Consider the following 19,957-nt stretch of genomic DNA (forward strand, 5'->3'; position numbering starts at 1 on the left):
AAGTTTTTACATCCATGGTCTGTTCTACATAATTGCAGTCGCTACCAGGCAACAAAGTTGCTTGCTATTTAGATCTAGCTGAAAACAAGAACCTTTATGAAACATGCTAATCTAGTCCAAGCTTGATGAAATCGATGCTTTGATCTGCTTTCCAAAGGACGATTTCCGGAAATGGTCTAGCCGGTCACATGCCACTAACGCAAATATTCATTACGCACGTGAACGCATGAAACATGTTGCAGTTACTGGTTGCTTGTTTTCCCTTGTCAGCTATATTTTGATGACATTTTATGCTGGGATTATGATTGGTTCAGTTGAAATGATGTGACAGCACTAAAACTGCTTCTGATACTTGATTGGATTGTAGTAAAATTTATCATTAAATTCATGGGATATTTTGACAGATCATTCAAGATAACATCAGCAGACACATTGGCAGCGCTGTGCAGTGGAGAGAACGCGCTCAAACCTTTGAGTAACTCCGCTCAACGGCTATGCTTATTCAATGCGTATTTTGGGGTCGCGGCCTTTCGGGACAATGCTCCGTGAACACTGAGCGAATACAATTTGATCACGTATACGGTATGGAGAAATGTCTTGAAAAAAATTCAGTCGCAATCTCATAAAATTTGGTCGCCTATGCGACTGAAAATGGTCGCTACTTTGAGCCCTGATTGAATGTAATACATGAATTATCGGTCGGTCCGGTTTTATGTTATTATTGCTCACATCTTTACTCTGAAAGTTAAACTACCTATTGTGATTGATTTCTGTTACTTTCTACCCTGTAGCAGCACGTACAACTTTGTCGTAACTTGCAATTTTGTAATTTTTGCCTTACCGCACTCACTGAGTTTTGTAAAGTATTGTATTGTATTGTTATTATAAATTTATTTCAGGTCTACGTAGAGCCATGTCAAAATGAAGTAAAATACTTGAAATACAAATTGTAAATGGATATGAGTATTCTAAAGTGAGTCCCAAAAGGATGACCGGATATAACAGTTTTCACATGTTTTTATTTAGATGGTTGTCCTGGACAAGTCCCCCGTTCATCATAGCTTTCAACAGTCACCCGTTTTGCAGCGCCTCACAAAAATCTGCCCTCCCCGCAAACAATGGTACAGTCCAGGGCAGCTCCTTTGCATCCGCTCTCACGAGTCCCATTACTTGGCACTGACCACCTGATTTCGGGGTGCATCCAGCTGCCCGGTCAAGAGACATGGCAAGCGAAGACGCTGCCTTACCAGATCCCAACCGATTTTAAGTATGTTTTTTTCAAATAAAATGAGGTGAACAAAATTCTTTAAAATCTACAAATGCAAATTTATGTAAATTTAACCAAATTTGGCAGATGAAATTACGAATCAAATTATCACAATATTTAAACCTCAGTAAATATCGTATATTGCACGTTTCATACCTGAAACCTGGACTAAAAATAACATTTTCTGTCAGTGACTCCAATACGAATACGAATACGAATACGAAAACGAATACGAAAACGAATACGAAAATAACTTCAGCATCGTCACCAACACAATGAATCAGCTGATCGCATTGAATAGTTGCTAATGCATAAAGTAATATCGAACGGCACTCTGGATTATGGACGAAGCACAACATCTATTTGGGTATCGACCCACTGCTCTTCTAATGATTTGGAAAGACACGCCTTATAAATGCCCGTCACGCCGATAGCCTCCTAAGACAGCAGGGACAAGGATTCATGCAGTGACAATTTCCCAGACAACATATAAGAATTGTAATAAGCGGTCGCTGAGCACTATGTCAACACACAAAATCCCACCCTAGCGCCTGTATCCAACCGGCCTTTTGTTGTGAATTGAGCGCACATCCGGGGAACGCAATATTTCCGTCGTTTTCTTCAATATTCGCTATTATCCCTTCCAAAAATAAACTAAACAATGGTCGCCTTTCAAATGGTATGAAAATGAGCGTTCGACAAATATAAAGACACCGTTGTTATGGCATTTTTTTCTCATAAAAATTCATAGAAATAATGATGGTAACTTACTAGGCGTCGTTGGTGAAGTTGGGCGCCGGTGGAGGTTCGGAGTTATGTAAATGCTTGAATAAAACATCAAAACAGAACAAACACATTTCAGCAGTAACTACGTAATGTTTTTTAACCCCGTTGGTTCCATTACTTTGATTTGGATGGACGACAGAGCCATTACAACAGGTAGTTGGAGGGGAGACTTTCTGTCTTTTGACTCCACAGCAGCTCGCCGCCATCTTGAACAATTCCACTCAGCTCTTCTGCGCATGCTCAGATACTATACCAGGAAGTGAAGTTGAGTCGTTTTGTTTGTTGTTGTTCGAGGTCAAATAGGCTGCGTAATAACGTTGACCTTTGCATTCAATAATTCTCAGACAATCTGTCCACCTGTTTACATTGACCTCTTTTATTTATATTTTCTGTTGTCATACTGCTAGCATAGTAATGCATCGGACTGACAATGGCAACAACGATAATGGTGTTTACTGAGTAAATTCTGATGCTAATTTTTGCCCTCCAACGATGATGATGCTGACTGTAGGCCTAGGCCTTGCTGCGAATCCGTAGCCTCTACCACTCGGGTAGCTTGGTCATTGGAGTGGTAGGCCTAGTGATATTGGTAGCGGTGATATTATCTACTATGTGAACAACGGAAACGGATTCTCGACTGTATATAATTTGACCTACTCCTTGAACCTGCGCAGCAAATACTCCATGCATAAAATATAAGGGCCATATGTAAATTTTGAACCAAGCCTGGCCAAGCTTTCCAAAATAGAGACTTGCTCAACAGTTTCACTGCCGACCACACCTGATTATAAATCGCCCATAACGCACCACATTGGTATGCTGAGACAACAGGCGCTTAAAAACATGTCACCAGTGGCTTTGAAAACGGTCGGATGATACCACAGGGAACTGAGTAATCTTGTTGTTGTTGTTGTTGTTGTTGTTGTTGTTGTTGTATTGTTGTTGTTGTTGTTATTGTTGTTGTTGATGGTGATGATGATGACGATAATAAAAAATATTAAAAAACAACGTGTCATTCCTTGCTGTTGTTTGTCGATGTTGTAGATAATTGTAAAAGAAAACTAATCGTGACCAAAAAACGACGTAGGTCGCTCAACGTCACTCCCGTCCTATACTCCCGTCCTATAGGAGGGAGTGACGTTGAGCGACCTACGTCGTTTTTTGGTCCCCATTACAGTTTTCTTTTACAATTATCTACAACATCGACAAACAACAGCAAGGAATGACACGTTGTTTTTTAATATTTTTTATTATCGTCATCATCATCACCATCAACAACAACAATAACAACAACAACAATAACAACAACAACAAGATTACTCAGTTCCCTGTGATGATACACGCCCATTCATTCACTATTCTATGAAATGATATCCTGTAGACAGGGCAATTTGATGAGGGTGGCGTTTAGTGTATTACGGAATAACGTTACTAGTTCTTTGGTAATGTTTTACATTTAGCGCGTATTTCTCTCTCCCTCTCTCTCTCTTAAAAAAATTACGCTTTTCACACAGCGTGGATTGAGTGAGCGAAAGAAGATGCAGCAAACATCTTCATTTTGTGTCATGTCGCAGTTTTCATCCTCATTATCAAAAGTAATCTAACATGAGGACCTACGATACGTAAAATTTACGTAATTATAACCGGAAATTGTAGTGTGTGTGTTATAAGAGACTTTAATATATATATATATATATATATATATATATATATATGATATATATATATATATATATATATATATATATATGTGTGTGTGTGTGTGTGTGTGTGTGTGTGTGTTATATGAGACTTTAATTATATACATACATACATACATACATACATACTTACATATAGAGACACAGACAGACAGACAGACGGACAGGTAGGTAGATAGATAGATAGATAGATAGATAGATAGATAGATAGATAGATAGATAGATAGATAGATAGATAGATAGATCACATGTGACTAGATAGAGTACAGATCAACTTAGGGACCGTTCAGTTTTTACGGCCGGGGGGGCCGGCAAAATCCAGGAGGGGTCATCGTAATTTTGGAATCCGCGAAGGGGAGGGGTCATCGCTTTTTCACTGGTAGGAAAGGTGGGTCACCACATTTTCAAAAACATAACACCTACAATAAAGTTCACTTTATGCCATGGCCATGATCAACCCTCTTTACCGGCAGGCCGCCTTCGGCGGCCCACTACAATAAATATACTTGATGTATTACCCATGACCCTCGTAACGGGCAGACGCCTTTGGCGGCCCACTAGAATAAAGTTGACTTAACGTAATGGCCCATGACCCTCTTAACCGGAGGGCTGCCTTTGGCGAACCACCCCAATAAAGTTTACTTTACACAATGTCCATGGACATAAGTTGTCTATGGAAATGAAGTTAAAAATTGCCTTACAGTCGTCCTAATTAACAGACGTTTGCATGGATGTGGCTGAGAAGTTTGTGCACTGGCATCTCTGCTACATGAATAAAGTGCGTACCGGAGTTCAAATCCAAACCGTGCGGGTAAATTTGACGTATGGGTTTTGGTTATTTTTCAGCAGGGGGTGGGGGGGGCATCAAATTTTTTCGTCTAACAAGGGGGTTCATCTTTTTTTCACCTAAAATGCAGGGGGGGTCTATATTTTTTTGAACACCGGCGACAAGATTTTGCCGGCCCCCAGGCCGTAAAAACTGAACGGTTCCTTAGTCATAACTCCGTTTCACGGATGTCACCTATCGTCAGATGACAAGTAGAATGACAAGAGGAACTCAACTTGTCATCTGAATTCAGTTTTTTGTTTCATTCAAAACACCTTATAATAGGGTGATACTTGTGCTCCCGGGTCTGCGGTTAGGGACTGGTCAGTTTCTTCAGCCTGGGGGCGGTGGATTCATGGGGGGTCACCCTGTTTTTGACTTTGGTGATAGGGGGGTCACCATGTTTTTGAAATGCCCAATAAGGGGGGTCAGTGTGTTTTTGAATTTTGACACAGGCTCATTATTGCCTAAAATGCTAGTGTCAGCCACAAATTTCATCATTCAGTTGTATTTTTCGGCGCGCCCTTCGCCCTTCGGGCGCGTAACTTTAATAATCAGCCATATTTTTCAGCACGCCCAACTTTAACATATTAAGCATACATACATCAGAGATATCTGTATGTTCAATATTTTTCAGAGTGCTTCAAGCTCATAACTGACATTTTTAGCATGCCCTTCAGGTGCATGCCATATATATCAGAAATATCAGGATGTTTCATATTTTTCGGCGCGCCCTTCGGGCGCCATACTTTAATAAATCAGAGATATCTTGATGTTTGCTAAGTGAAAGTGTACGACAAATTCCTGATACTTTTCTGTTCTCTCTATGAGAATTCAGTATGAGAAAGCAACATGCACAAATATTTCACAATATATATTTGATACAGTGACTTATTTTAGAGATAGAAAAATGACAAGATATCTTTCCTTCTCATTGATGCAATTATTTTCCTTTGTGTCACAGGTTTTCTGTAGAAAGATGCTTTTTATGAACAAAATAACAGTTAAAAGGGCAGTTTTTGTCATTATTAGCTGCGTGCTTTTATGGTTTCAATGTTACAAGAAAAGGTCCTCTCAGACACTGTACACATCAGATTTGGCTAAAAAAGCTCTCTATGGCTCCTCAGGAGATTTATTGGATGGTTGGCAAGTCTTAACACCCATCAAAGTTTTTGATTCACTGCTTTTTCCTCTTTGATATTAATGATTGACATCCATTTCTGTACAACAGTTCAGGACATCTGGTTAAGCATAGAAGTGTGAAATACATTCACAGCTCATTCAAAATACAGCTCATTCAAAATAAAATGTATTCAAACTTTAAGATTGACACTTTGAAATTCCTATCTTACAACTGACATGTCAACAATTTCATTAAAACATAGAATGACTATTTAAAATATAAATATATGTAAAATGTAAAATGTAATATATATATATATATATATATATTATATATATATATATATTATATATATATATATATATATATATATATATATAATTTATGTCCCCTATTTTTCAAAAGCTCAAACGGTGTCCCCCTCCTGACCTCCCCCTGTTGCGCGGTCACTTGTGGTGCTTTTTTTTGCACCACATCTTCACCCTCTTGTAAAAAAATCCTACGGAGAACACTGCATGTCATCAGAGCACTGGACACAGACCTGTACATCAGTCCCTGTCACAGCAATGGAACCTCTTTCCGATACAGACCTGTACCACAGGGTTTAATCAGGGTCTATACAGGGCCTGTCGCAGCAGCAATCCATTTTACTGTATAGATATTGAACTTTCCCAATTTTAATTTTTTTTTTGGGGGGGGAGAGGGGTCACTCAAAATTTCTGTTGCAGAGAGGGGGGTTACTCAAACACGTCGTGGTTGGCGGGGGGGGTTACTCGAAATTTTGGAGTTTCTAATGCAATTCCTCCGACGCCCCCCCCCGGCCGTAAATAATGACGGGTCCCTAAGAAAGAAAATCTTTTTCGTATCGTCTTTATGCATATAACTGAAAGAAATGTGTCGTCGTAAAAATGTTGCCCTGTAATGTAATGTCATATACAGTAGAGGGATACCCCCTTCTACTGTCTATGGTAAAGAACGGCAGACGCTATATTTGACAAACCACTGAATGAGACAAATCGAAAATAACCCACAGAGCAATTGCTGTCAACTACCGAGCGATGCATTGTCTATATATTACCATATTGCCTTGTAAACATACCGCATGAAACATTGCGCCTAAACCTATTAAAGAATGCACGGTGATTTCGCTACCGAAAAGTATGTGCATACACATGTAGTTAAAATTATTAACAGTGTTTTTTGGTCGGACCTCGAATCCTCTTGCCGACATTTGTCATCATATACAGTAACACGGTATATGTCAACTTGTTGGCTGATTTAGTCTATTCAACATATGCTTTTGACAGCCAAACGACAAAAAGTTTGAACAACACAAGAAACATTTCTAATACACAGAGTCAAACTACGATTACAACTAGAGAGAAGTTAATGTATCGAAACTAGACAGATGATCTGGAGCGGTCGAATTGCGCTCAAGAATTTTGTGCTTGCTCTGTCATTCTGTCAGGTATTTTCAAAATCTCGCGCAATTTCTCTGTTTGCACAAATAAGCAAAAGAATATTACCAAAACTTTTTTCAATCTGTAGCTAATTACAGTTTTACAGGGCTTTGGACTCACCGCATGCACCTTGTTTCCTACCTTTGCTTTTGAACATAGAGGGCGCCACTCTTGTAGTCACAAACTTGGAACTTTGACTTGCTCAGGCGGAGATGTGACGCAAGAGCGGGAACGGGCATTGTTAATTCCTATAGAGCTTGGTATATCATTTATTGTTAGTGTAACACATTCTATGAAATTATGAAGGCATTAAGGACAATGGTTTGTAGAATGGAAAAGTATTTCTAACAGCCCGACATCAAATGCAAACACTGATGAATTTCTTACGAAAGCGGCGTGACAATAAAATTGACAAATTTTCGAAGGGCAATCGGTTTATTAAAACTTTTTTATCTTCATAAATCTAGATGAAGACAACATGGTGGGTTTTCTTATGAAGTGACAAAGAAAATGAGTTTTCTTTATACAAAGATATGAGGAAAACACAATCATCTTCGCACTCAGTGTACAGCCAATAACTACGTTTGTTGACGTCGCTACCTGTGATATGGTTACAGAGTACGTGGAGCAAAGTTTGTCTTATTTACAACCATGGTAAGTGAGTATTTAGACCTTTATCGATATTCTGACGCAGTAAACCAGTGAAGACACACAATCAAGCACACCCTGCGATGGAACTAGTCGAGAGCGTGAATTCTTATCTTCGAAAAAAGTCATGCGATTTCAGAACAAACTGTTGGTAAATAGCGGGCTCTGACCGAGTTGAGTAGACAATATGATTTGTAGCCTTTCACCCAGGTAATTATAATGATTAAAGCATCTGTGAAATAAGCATCTGTGAAAATATGTAACTGAGCACAAGTATCGAATGCCGAACGTAAGTGTCCAGGATGGCGCCCTCAACATCGATTCACGTCACGGGCACACATTATCAATTGGTAGCAGTCCCCCACCCCATCCCAGGTGTACGGGTATGTGCCGCCCGAATGGGTCACTTTTTCATGAAAAAATCCTTACACACGAGTCAATTTTCATCAAAAAACCCTTAAATACCATATTAGTTTTTAACGAAGAAAATGTACCCATATGCCTATTACGGGAAACCTTCACACGCGGTAAAATAACGGTAAAAAACGGTAAAAAATCCAGAAATTTGTCAAGAAATCCTCTAAGAATGGGCCAAAGAACTGGCCATGTTTTTGGAATATTCATGAGCAGGTATTTTTTTAACTTTGGTGGCTCACCCTGTACGAAAATTTTGAGAGTACCCCGTCCCCTGCCCCCGGTAGTCCAAAGTGCAAGTGTTTGTATTTCGATATGAGTCAAACAGTCATGGTGTTTGTTGCGCTTCATAAGTACTATTAGTGCCAGTACTGAAAATTGAAGTACATTGATTACATATCAAACCGATCTTGTATTTTCATCCATGGCCAGAAGTCGGGATTTTTTCATTTTAGACATTTTTACATTTTAGTAGTGCATGTTTGACATGTTAGGTCGGAACTAACAGCCGAACTAACGTGACCAAAAAAGCCAAACTTGCAAACCTATCGTGTATCGTGCAGACCCAACATATCCGCACCTATCGTTTCTAAAATGTCTAACGTGTATGCCAGGTTGGAACTAACGTGCCTAAAATGCCAAACGTGCAAACCTATCGTGTATCGTGCAGACCTAACGTTAAAGAACCTATGTCTAACATGTATTGCATTTTAGGGCGTACAAATAAGTCCTATTCTATCATGCCAATCGTGCAAACCTATCGTGTATCGTGCTCGCCAAACATGGATGCACCTATCGTGTCTAAAGTGTCTAACGTGTATATCATGACTGCACGATTGACATATGGTACCATTCGACTTATCTGGACATACACGTTAGACATTTTAGACACGTTAGGTCCGTACACGTTGGGTCAGCACGTTACACGATAGATTTTGACTCTTGGACAACCTAAAATGACATACACGTTAGACATTTTAGACACGTTAGCTCCGTAAATCTTAGGTCGGCACGTTATACGATATGTCTCAAGATTCACGTGATGGCCTACAAACACGGTAAGGTCTAACTCTATCATGCCAATCGTGCAAACCTATCGTGTAACGTGCCGACCTAACGTGTACGCACCTAAGTGTCTAAAATGTCTAACGTGCATGTCATTTTAGGTTCTCGACATGGGTCAAACTGATCTATCATGCCAATCGTGCAAACCTATCGTGTATCGTGCAAACCTAACGTGTACGCACCTAACGTGTCTAAAATGTCTAACGTGTATGTCATTTTAGGTTCTCGACATGGGTCAAAATCTATCATGCCAATCGTGCAAACCTATCGTGTATCGTGCAAACCTAACGTGTACGGACCTAACGTGTCTAAAATGTCTAACGTGTATGTCATTTTAGACATGACTCCAATTTCTATCATGCCAATCATGCAAACCTATCGTGTATCGTGCAGACCTTACGTGTACGGACCTAACGTGTCTAAAATGTCTAACGTGCATGTCATTTTAGGTTCTAAACATGGGTCAAAATCTATCATGCCAATCGTGCAAACCTATCGTGTATCGTGCAAACCTAACGTGTACGCACCTAACGTGTCTAAAATGTCTAACGTGCATGTCATTTTAGGTTCTCCACATGAGTCAAAATCTATCATGCCAATCGTGCAAACCTATCGTGTATCGTGCAGACCTTACGTTTACGGACCTAACGTGTCTAAAATGTCTAACGTGCATGTCATTTTAGGTTCTCCACATGAGTCAAAATCTATCATGCCAATCGTGCAAACCTATCGTGTATCGTGCAAACCTAACGTGTACACACCTAACGTGTCTAAAATGTCTAACGTGCATGTCATTTTCGGTTCTCCACATGAGTCAAAATCTATCATGCCAATCGTGCAAACCTATCGTGTATCGTGCAGACCTTACGTGTACGGACCTAACGTGTCTAAAATGTCTAACGTGCATGTCATTTTAGGTTCTCCACATGAGTCAAAATCTATCATGCCAATCGTGCAAACCTATCGTGTATCGTGCAAACCTAACGTGTACGGACCTAACGTGTCTAAAATGTCTAACGTGTAGGCCTATGTCATTTTAGGTTCTCCACATGACTCCAAACCTATCGTGTATCGTGCAAACCTAACGTGTACACACCTAACGTGTCTAAAATGTCTAACGTGCATGTCATTTTAGGTTCTCCACATGAGTCAAAATCTATCATGCCAATCGTGCAAACCTATCGTGTATCGTGCAAACCTAACGTGTACGGACCTAACGTGTCTAAAATGTCTAACGTGTATGTCATTTTAGGTTCTCCACATGACTCCAAACCTATCGTGTATCGTGCAAACCTAACGTGTACGGACCTAACGTGTCTAAAATGTCTAACGTGTATGTCATTTTAGGTTTTCAACATCGGTCAAAATCTACCATGCCAATCGTGCTGACCTATCGTGTATCGTGCAAACCTAACGTGTACGGACCTAACGTGTCTAAAATGTCTAACGTGCAGACTTTTACAGTGTTTAGTCATGCACGTTTGCCTTACACGTTTGGGTTCTATAATGTACAATGGCATACAACTCCCCATAGCACGATAGCTTCAACAATGTGAAACGTGCATTTTTACCAACTACTGGCCATAGCTCTGTATTTTATCGTCCACTGCTTTAGTTCACACGAAGCCGGATACAGGTAAGGGAGCCGTCATTATTCATGGCCTGGGGGTCGGAAGAATTTCATCTGAAACTCTGAAATTTCGAGTATCCCCCTGCCAACTATGATGAATTTGAGTAACCCCCTCTTTAACTAAGAAATTTTGACCACCCCCTACTTAGAAAATGTATTTGTAAATTTTACCAAAAACATAGCAATAGTAAAGACCTTCAAATCCTGATGTACCCTGCTAGTTTATTATCGGTTATCTCATGACGGTTGAAAAAGGTGAAACCAACAACATGAAATTCAAAGTCACAGTAAAATACAGATATAAAATTTCACGCTATAACCAGTATCTAATCATACAGTATTGTTTAATTTGGATGAGTATCACGACAGGGTTTTCACTAGGATATATAACTGGACAGAATTTGAAAGTACAGGGGGGACATGCTAGAGGCCGAGGGGGCTGTTCCTTATCTTGCGTGGAAAATTTTGAGAAATTGATGTGTGCAATGGTGCAGACTGGTGCAATATGAGAGGTGTTTTCAATTTGTCTTTTACTCGTAAAACTGTCAGAACACCCCAAGGGGTAGAGCACGAGAGAGGGGGTTCCCCCTTGCATCGAAAATTTTGAGAAATGGATGTTTGCAATGTGCAATCTGGGAGGTGTTTCAATTTATTTCGCACAAAAAGTTGAGTAACTCCCTTCTTCCTCTCCACATTTTGAGCAACCCCCTAGAAGTTTTCAATTTTTGGAGTGACCCCCTCACATTCCTCCGACCCCCCATGCCGTAAACAAAGACGGCTCCCTATGAAAACTTTAGAAACCTCGTTAAGCTTACTTCGACAATCTCCCGGGACAACTCGACCTGAGTTTGAAGTTCTTGAATGTCGCTCTCAACGCCAGAAACCATCAGAAACGGGAACGTCTCCCGACGAGTGGGGGCGATTATTTTGTAGACTTTAGCTTTGGTTGCGTCACATGCACTTTGAGATTTCAGTATAAAGTCACTTACACCGTGGAAGTAGAAGCCTCCATCCCTATGCATAAATGCGTTAACTAAGAAGGATCTTACTATATACACAGACCTAGAACTACTGTCACATAACTTTTTTTTTTGCACTCGTATTCAAACTGCATTGTTGTTCTCGACATCTTTGATGATGTCTATACTAGATTTACCTTTGAATAATTAGATAATTCGGAAGCAGACAACCACGCATACAAGTAGCGTCTTTACCCGATATCTCGGTAGAATATTCCCGTTCGATCTCATGATCTCACCGTTTTGTTTTTGTTTCGTTTGAAGTTCATTTTCAATGGCAATAATGCTTCCAGGTGTTTCACCTTTAATCTATTCCTTTAAAGCAAGCACAATTTGAATGGATCAGTTATCGATATTTTGAAACTTTTGTGACTACTGTTGAACGCAAGAAGCAATTTTCCTCATACAAAACATACCTGGTTATTGACCGTGGCCCGTTAGACTGGAAGGTCCGTCCTCGACGGCAATCATCATGCAACCCTTGCTTCTCAGCACCTCGGAGCGGTCGGTCGCTCGAGGGCGCTCCTTGCGCTCTTCGAATTCAGCGCCTTCGGGCTTCGGAGCGATGGATCTTCCATGCCATTGATTATCAGGCCATTGCCCTGATCTTCTCATGAATAATAATTATCTTGGATGGCGTAATAGTCGGAATGTGCTGGGGATTACTTCATTCAAGTATCTTGTTCAAGGTTTATGCGGACCTTTTCCACCTGAAGAGCCTGCTCGTCACGTTCTATGGTAGAAATTACTCTCGAAGTCATAGCTTGCCGTACAACAACACCAGCAAGGAATTCATGACACTTAAGAATGTTTCTCTTAGAAAGTGAAATGTAGGGAAATATTTTGCGACCACGGATTATTTCTAATCGACAAAACCAGAAGCGGCGCTTCCGATGAACATTCGTTTTATCTGGCCTCGACATAAAATATTTTTACTGCCTAAACTTCGCCCACGAAAGCGCGCCATGTATCTTTGCTTTTAATGGTTAAAATGTGTGAGAATGGAATGAATGAATGGATGAATGAATGAATGAATGAATGAATGAATGAATGAATGAATGAATGAATGAATGAATGAATGAAAGGATGGATGGATGGATGGATGGATGGATGGATGGATGGATGAATAATGATGATAATTATGATGGTGTTAACCATCACAACGATGACCATGATAACTATTACGATGACGACGACGACGAAGAAGAAGAAAAGTTTATAGCTATGGAACTTGCTTTTAAATGTTTCTAGCCTATGGAAAAAAATTATCACGACCGTCTTAGCAACGACAGGAAATATGGAAACACGCGCCCACATCTAATAATCGGAAATTAAAGGCCAAGTTTGTCGTTGTCGCAGATGATAATAAAACATACACATAAGAAAGTACAGAAAATATTAATCGAAGTATGTACTGGTCGGTCAAGTCGACGTTTAGTTTATTTAACTTTTAAATTATTTCATATTAGACATATTAGGCCTACAGCGCTTCCATTGTCATTATACAAATGGAAAACAACAACATTCCTGCGGGAAAACACCATTCCTAACGTGTAACCAATGGGGTTCATACAATTTGGAGATCATGGTGTGCGGTCCTCATCCATTTACTTTGCTTTGTTCTTGACAAGCCAGGCGTGGGGGTCTTCATGGCTCCCTCCCGGAATTATGCAGTGTTTGTTCGGTGTGGTCCGGACTTGTCGCTTACTCAGTGCAACCTCGGGTCTTATCCCGTCTGATCCCAGCTGTCTGATCCGATTGCAAGGTCACGCTGATGAGAAAAACGTTGATTTCGTTTTGACATGCACTAGGCTGACAGTTCGTTGGGAGCATAAACATCAGATTGTAACAAAACATGAAACATTATTTTCCACAGTGGGTGGCCAACATTGTCTTTAATATCAGTCAGCGCCCTCCCAATCCATTTGTTTCTTCCTTGTCCAATGCCATCTACACACTTACGTTCTTGCAAGCTCATTGATTCATTCTGTTTACTCTGATTATTCTTGAAAACACTTTCATGATATTCAGCTCCGCTTGAAATTCATTGCAGACTGTGCATTCAACCGACCTGTTAAATTACGAGTAATTACAGAGAACACAATCTTGAGTTCCTGTAGGCCTACAGACGCAATATACTTTCGTGATACACGTCTGAAAATGGAGAGAGAGAGAGAGAGAGAGAGAGAGAGAGAGAGAGAGAGAGAGAGAGAGAGAGAGAGAGAGAGAGAGAGAGAGAGAGAGAGAGAGAGAGAGAGAGAGAGAGAGAGAGAGAGAGAAACACAGACAGAGACAGAGACAGAGAGATGCAGACAGAGACAGGGGGGAGACCTACCTACCTACCTACCTGCCTGCCTACCTACATAGTTTTTTCATTAGAAACCGGCAGCCGACAAAATTATTGGACGGCTGAACCGACATTTTCCCCAACTATAATTCATTGAATAGTGTGTAAATTCAAGACTTCACAAACTATCGCAAGATCCAGTGCATGGTAAACATAAACAACAGATGATAAACAAGCAAAGGCAAACATAGACAAAGAAATATGGGGAAATAAAAAGAAACATACGACAAAAAATTCAAAACAGACAAATAAACACGACAGACAAACAGTCTGACTGTAAACAATGTATGACTAATAATGTTCTGTACAGCAATTTTTCTTTTTTTGAGTTGGCAACAGCGTCACCGTTTGCGAGGTCAGTGTATTGTTCTCGCTTTCGTCGTCGGTTGAAAGTGTGCCGAATGTGGAATCATCAGAAGAAGCCTTTGCCGGGGTGTCTTCGCCTGGCCCCATACATGAAGTTCTGTACTTGTATATCACATCAAAGGAGCGAGACCCGCAAGACGGCAAGTGTCAGCGATCACTTTTTAGCTCCGCTGTCAGCGACGCGGAGCTTATCAAATAGGTTGATTTTCCGTCGTCGTCCGTCGTCGTCCGTCGTCGTCGTCGTCCGTCGTCGTCCGTCGTCGTCCGTCAACAATTGCCTTCTCCTCTGAAACTGCAAGTCCAATCGCTTTGAAATTTTATATGCACTTCACTTGGGGTGACCTCACTTCAGTTTGTTCAAATCGTGGTGAAATTTGCATATTTGTATTTTTGGGGCATTTTTTGGTGTTTTTGGTAAAAAAATCTTCTTCTCTGAAATCGCTTGTCTGATTGCTTTGAAATTTGATATACAGTTTACTTAGGGTGACTTCAGTCAGATTTGTTCAAATCGTGGTGAAATTTGCATATTTGTATTTTTAAGGCAATTTTTGTCATTTTTGGTAAAAAAATCTTTAAAAATCTTCTTCTTCAAAACTACCAGTCAGATAGCTTTGATATTTGGTACATATGTCCCTAGGGATGATCTATTTCAGATTTCTTCAAATTGTGCAGGAATATGCAAATTTGCATTTTTTAGGCAATTTTTGCCATTTTTGATCAAAAATTGTATTTTTCAAAAAGTACTGGTCTGATAGTTTTGAAATTCGGTATACAGGTTTCTATAGATGAACTAAGTAATATATATTGAATTTCTGATGAAGTCTGTAATTGTGTATTTTTTCGGGCAATTTTTGCCATTTTTGGTCAAAAAATGTATTTCCAAAACTACTCATCTGATAGCTTTGCAATTTTGTATACACGTTCTACAGATCACCCTAATGATATTTATTGAAATTATGATGAAATCTGCAATTTTGTAATTTTGGGCAATTTTTGCCATTTTTGGTCAAAAAATGTATTTTTCAAAAAGTACTGGTCTGATAGTTTTAAAATTCGGTATACAGGTTTCTATAGATGAACTGAGTAATATGTATTGAATTTCTGATGAAATCTGTAATTTTGTATTTTTGGGGCAATTTTTGCCATTTTTTGATCAAAAATATGTGTATTTCCAAAACAACTCATCTTATAGCTTTGCAATTTTGTATACACGTTCCTACAGATCACCTTAATGATATTTATTGAAATTATGATGAAATCTGCAATTTTGTGTTTCTCAAAAAGTACTCATCTGATAGCTTTGAAATTTGGTATACAGGTTTCTATAGATGAACTAAATGATATTTATTGAAATTATGATGAAATCTGCAATTTTGAATTTTTTGGGCAATTTTAGCCATATTTGGTCAAAACATATGTTTCTCAAAAAAGTACTGGTCTAACAGCTTTGAAATTTGGTATACAGGTTTCTATAGATGAACTAAATTTGATCTTTTGAAGTTATGATGAAATCTGCAAATTTTTTTTTTTTTTTTTTGGGGGGGGGGGGGGCAATTGTTGCCATTTTTGGTCAGAAAATTTTATTCTCAAAAAACTACTCATCAGATAGCTTTGGTTGACATGTTCTTAGGGATGATCCGATGTGATATATTCAAAGTATGATGACATCTTCAATTGTGTATTTTTGCAGCTATTTTAGCCACTTTTTTCTGGCCACTGCATTGAGCTATCAAAGATTTCCACCTTCTTCATTAACATGTGTCAAAAATAGTTATTCTCTACATAAACACAGCGGAGCTATATCGGCCGCTAGGTCGCTTGTTTGATGTTGAAATGCGCTGAATACAGTCTCATGTTACAGTTGGAATAGGGTCATTTTCAGTCCTTCTGCGAGATTCTGAGAAAGTGTTAGGCTGCGTTCACAAATAACGATTAGGGGGGGGGGGGCTGGAGGAATCTCGATTGAAATCTTATTTTTTTTCAGATCCCCCCTAAGTACCTTAAAAAATTTTCAAATGCCCCCCCCTCTATATGGTCAAAATTTTTCAAGTTCCCCCCCCCCCCCAAACTATCACAGGCCCACATATTTGTATAGGATAAAGCCCGAGTACGAGGGCTCTTCTGGTATATAAAGTCCAACCCAACGATAAAATGTCGAGGCCGCAGGCCGAGACATTTTATCGTAGGGTTGGACTTTATATACCAGAAGAGCCCGAGTACAAGGGTTTTATCCGACTTAAAAACTATCGCCCCTAACTGATATATTTTCGTTTTCAACGTGTTTACGTCAACCGTCCCCTTTGTCAATGTAACATGTTTAGGACATGAATTAAAACTTTTATTTGTGAAATAGCCTTCCAATGTAATGGAACATCCTATAAATACCCTAGGGCACATTATATAAATGCCCTAGGGCACAGCAGATTTTGTGCTGCAGCTGGTTTCTGCTGTGTTACCAAATTTGAATATTAAAACGTACCAGATGTCTACAGAATATGACATGTTCACTTTTGATTGGACAGTACTTTACTACGGCGCTGTCATTCGTTTCTGGCATTTGGTGACCAAGGGCTTTACGAGTAAATAAAACACCCTGAATTGAGCACTCTGATTGGTCAATCAACAGTAGATAGTTTTTAAGTAAAGGATGTGAGCGCAGAAAAAATAGAAAGATGTAATGCGCCGTTCTGCTCACAGGTGTTCAACACTACCTGTATTAGCACTTTGTAAAGTCATATTCAAAAGGCAAGTTCTTTAAATGCATCAGTGAATCTTTTAGATTTATTGGTCTAAAAGCCAACTTGAGTTAATCCAACTCTGGCCAGGTCAATTGCTCCTGCTGAAGAGCACACAAAATGACAATCATGAGAGAGTAGGCAAATTGTGAATTCTGGCTAATTGCCATATTGCACAGTGACCTACCAAAAATTGTTTCAAAACTACAAGACATATATGAATTAGATGCTACTCCAAATTGACAATACTGGAAGGTTAAACTATTCCATCAAATAAATGTTTTAATCTCTGAAATTTGGGTGTAAGAATTGCAAATTTGGTTAAAAAATAAATAATTCCATTTGGTCACATATTTTTTCTTTTAGTCTTTACTGTTCAAAGTTTTACTTCTGTATCATTTTATAACAAGAATGTGAAAATTTAGAAAATCAAGCATGGTGACCCCATCTTTTTTCTTTAATATTTGATTATTCTCATATGCCAGAATTCAAAAATTTCTATGTGTTCTTCCATGTGTTGCTCTCTGGCCTGATCTTGTGTACAAGTATGTTTCACTGTCATGAGCGTCATTTGACCCAAACTCTTCTTCAACTACCATGTACATCAGAGTCAGAGCTATCTCTGTCACTGTTCAGGTGTGCACTGACAGTGACACTGCAGTAGCAGAGCATTAATGATAGTGACACTACCCATAGGCAGTAGCTGTATTAACTTTGATAATTTTGGCAATATTTTTGTTCAGTTTTACAACTGCGTTCTTGTTCTACTCCCTACAGCACGTTGAATTGTCTAGCATTCAGCTTGCTATCACAGCCTACATGTATGTATGTGTACCATGCATTTGTATCACTGACAACGGACTGTCTGTCTGGACTCCAATTAAATTATCACCAAATACATATTTATATTTATATATACAAGCTTTGTCAACAAACTAAATATCGTGTGTTTGAGCATGCTGTAGGGAGATAGCAAGAAACTGTAGTTGTTATATCGCATAGAAATATTGCAGAAATCATTAACAGTTGCAGCTTCTGCCCTGTTACTAGGCTCAAGTTTGTCTTTTACGATAAATCACAGGTTAAGATTTTTTCGATATAAAAGTCATGAAATGTGACAAAATGGTTCTAGATTCTGTTAAATTATTACTAACATTACAACATTTTGATGACATAAAAATGGTATTCATTTTTCATTGAATGACCTACAAAAGCTTGGAATTGGAAAATGTAAACACAAATGGGAACCAAAAAATTTCAAGTCCCCCCCCCTACAGGTAGAGGAAAATTTTCAAGTCCCCCCTCTACTACCCCCAAAATTTTCGAATCCCCCCTAAATTCCTCCAGCCCCCCCCCCCTAACCATTTTTTGTGAACGCAGCCTTAGGGATGTTTTTGATATGTACAGGAGAGCCGAAATGATTCACTTCCTCATTGAACTCCGAGCTGGAAAACGGAAATATCGCCCTCACACTTGAGGATATATGCAAGCACCAGACATGACGGCCGACGATTCGACTGCCTTTAACCTTAAGGAACAGAAAAGGATGCTGGCCTACCATGGCAGCTGTCGGCCATAGATGAAATGCATTTCATTTCGCTTTCATTTTACATTTATTTTCATTTTACTTTAAATGTTTTGTTCATTTTAATTTTACTTTATCTTGATTTTCATTTAAATTTTAATTTTTATTTTGTTCCTTATATCGAGAAAAAATGTTTCAAATGAAATGTTCTTTTAACAAATAATTTTGTTTCCAATCTCTATAGTTTTTTTTCCTTTTAGAAAATGATGTTTTCAAAGTAATTTTGTTTTATTTGCAATCGTTTTGTTTTTGTTTTCATATAATTTTATCTAACGTGAATTCTGTTGTTAAAAAATCAAATTTAAAATCATATTTAACATAAAGCTAAAAACACACTAATAATTTTGATGTATTTTTATCTGCGACAGCTCCAGGCGACAATACCCAGCGCATGGGCGCCTGTGATTTTGACCTACCCTGTTCAATTGTGAGCACAGTGTCCTTGATCCTTTCTTGGAATTTGCCACACTGTTTTGCATTGAGAAATTTGGGACGGAATTAGCTAGCCACACGCTGGGGCGCTGCGAGAGGAAGGATACTGTATTTACGTTTATACAGTTTGACCATATCTCTCGAGTCTATGGTTTGACTCACTCTTTCACATCATGTAAACTTGACCAACCCAATACTTTCAATCTTGCAAAACTTTCAACCCCAAACACTCTTGGCCTATCTTTTTGTAGAAAATGTAGTTTTTACCATAGTATTTGATCAAAATGGAGACTTGAGACATTCCACCTCAAATTTTGGGAAAATTTAATATTGTTCCCTTTCTAAAGTAATTCCATCACTACTGAATTGTTGCTACTTCATTTTTAGGCGATATCAAATATCAAAAGTAAATTTGTTGCATGTCTGTCAAAAATAATTCTGTTTTAGATTTTCTTGGACAAGTACAAATTTTATGCTGTGGGTACCTTGGGTCTTTCATGTGTGAATGGCAGGATTTTTGAAAAAAAAATACCTCCAAATTTGATCAGATGACT

The 19,957-nt window shown here is 39.0% G+C and overlaps 2 protein-coding genes across 2 annotated transcripts in view; both read right to left on the reverse strand.

Annotated features, from left to right (window-relative positions):
• The window catches only part of LOC139118609 (AMMECR1-like protein), a 50,812-nt gene extending 48,527 nt beyond the window's left edge, over nucleotides 1-2,285 (reverse strand). Inside the window, exon 1 of the mRNA XM_070682022.1 lies at nucleotides 2,039-2,285. Within this exon, the coding sequence (XP_070538123.1) occupies nucleotides 2,039-2,259 (221 nt within the window). The 5' untranslated portion in view covers nucleotides 2,260-2,285. The remainder of the gene's footprint in view (nucleotides 1-2,038) is intronic.
• The window catches only part of LOC139118616 (alpha-1,2-mannosyltransferase ALG9-like), a 513,500-nt gene that overhangs the window by 384,203 nt on the left and 109,340 nt on the right, over nucleotides 1-19,957 (reverse strand). The gene's annotated exons all lie outside the window — the stretch shown is intronic.

This window comes from Ptychodera flava, chromosome 19 (assembly GCF_041260155.1).
Source record: "Ptychodera flava strain L36383 chromosome 19, AS_Pfla_20210202, whole genome shotgun sequence".
Lineage (NCBI taxonomy): Eukaryota > Metazoa > Hemichordata > Enteropneusta > Ptychoderidae > Ptychodera > Ptychodera flava.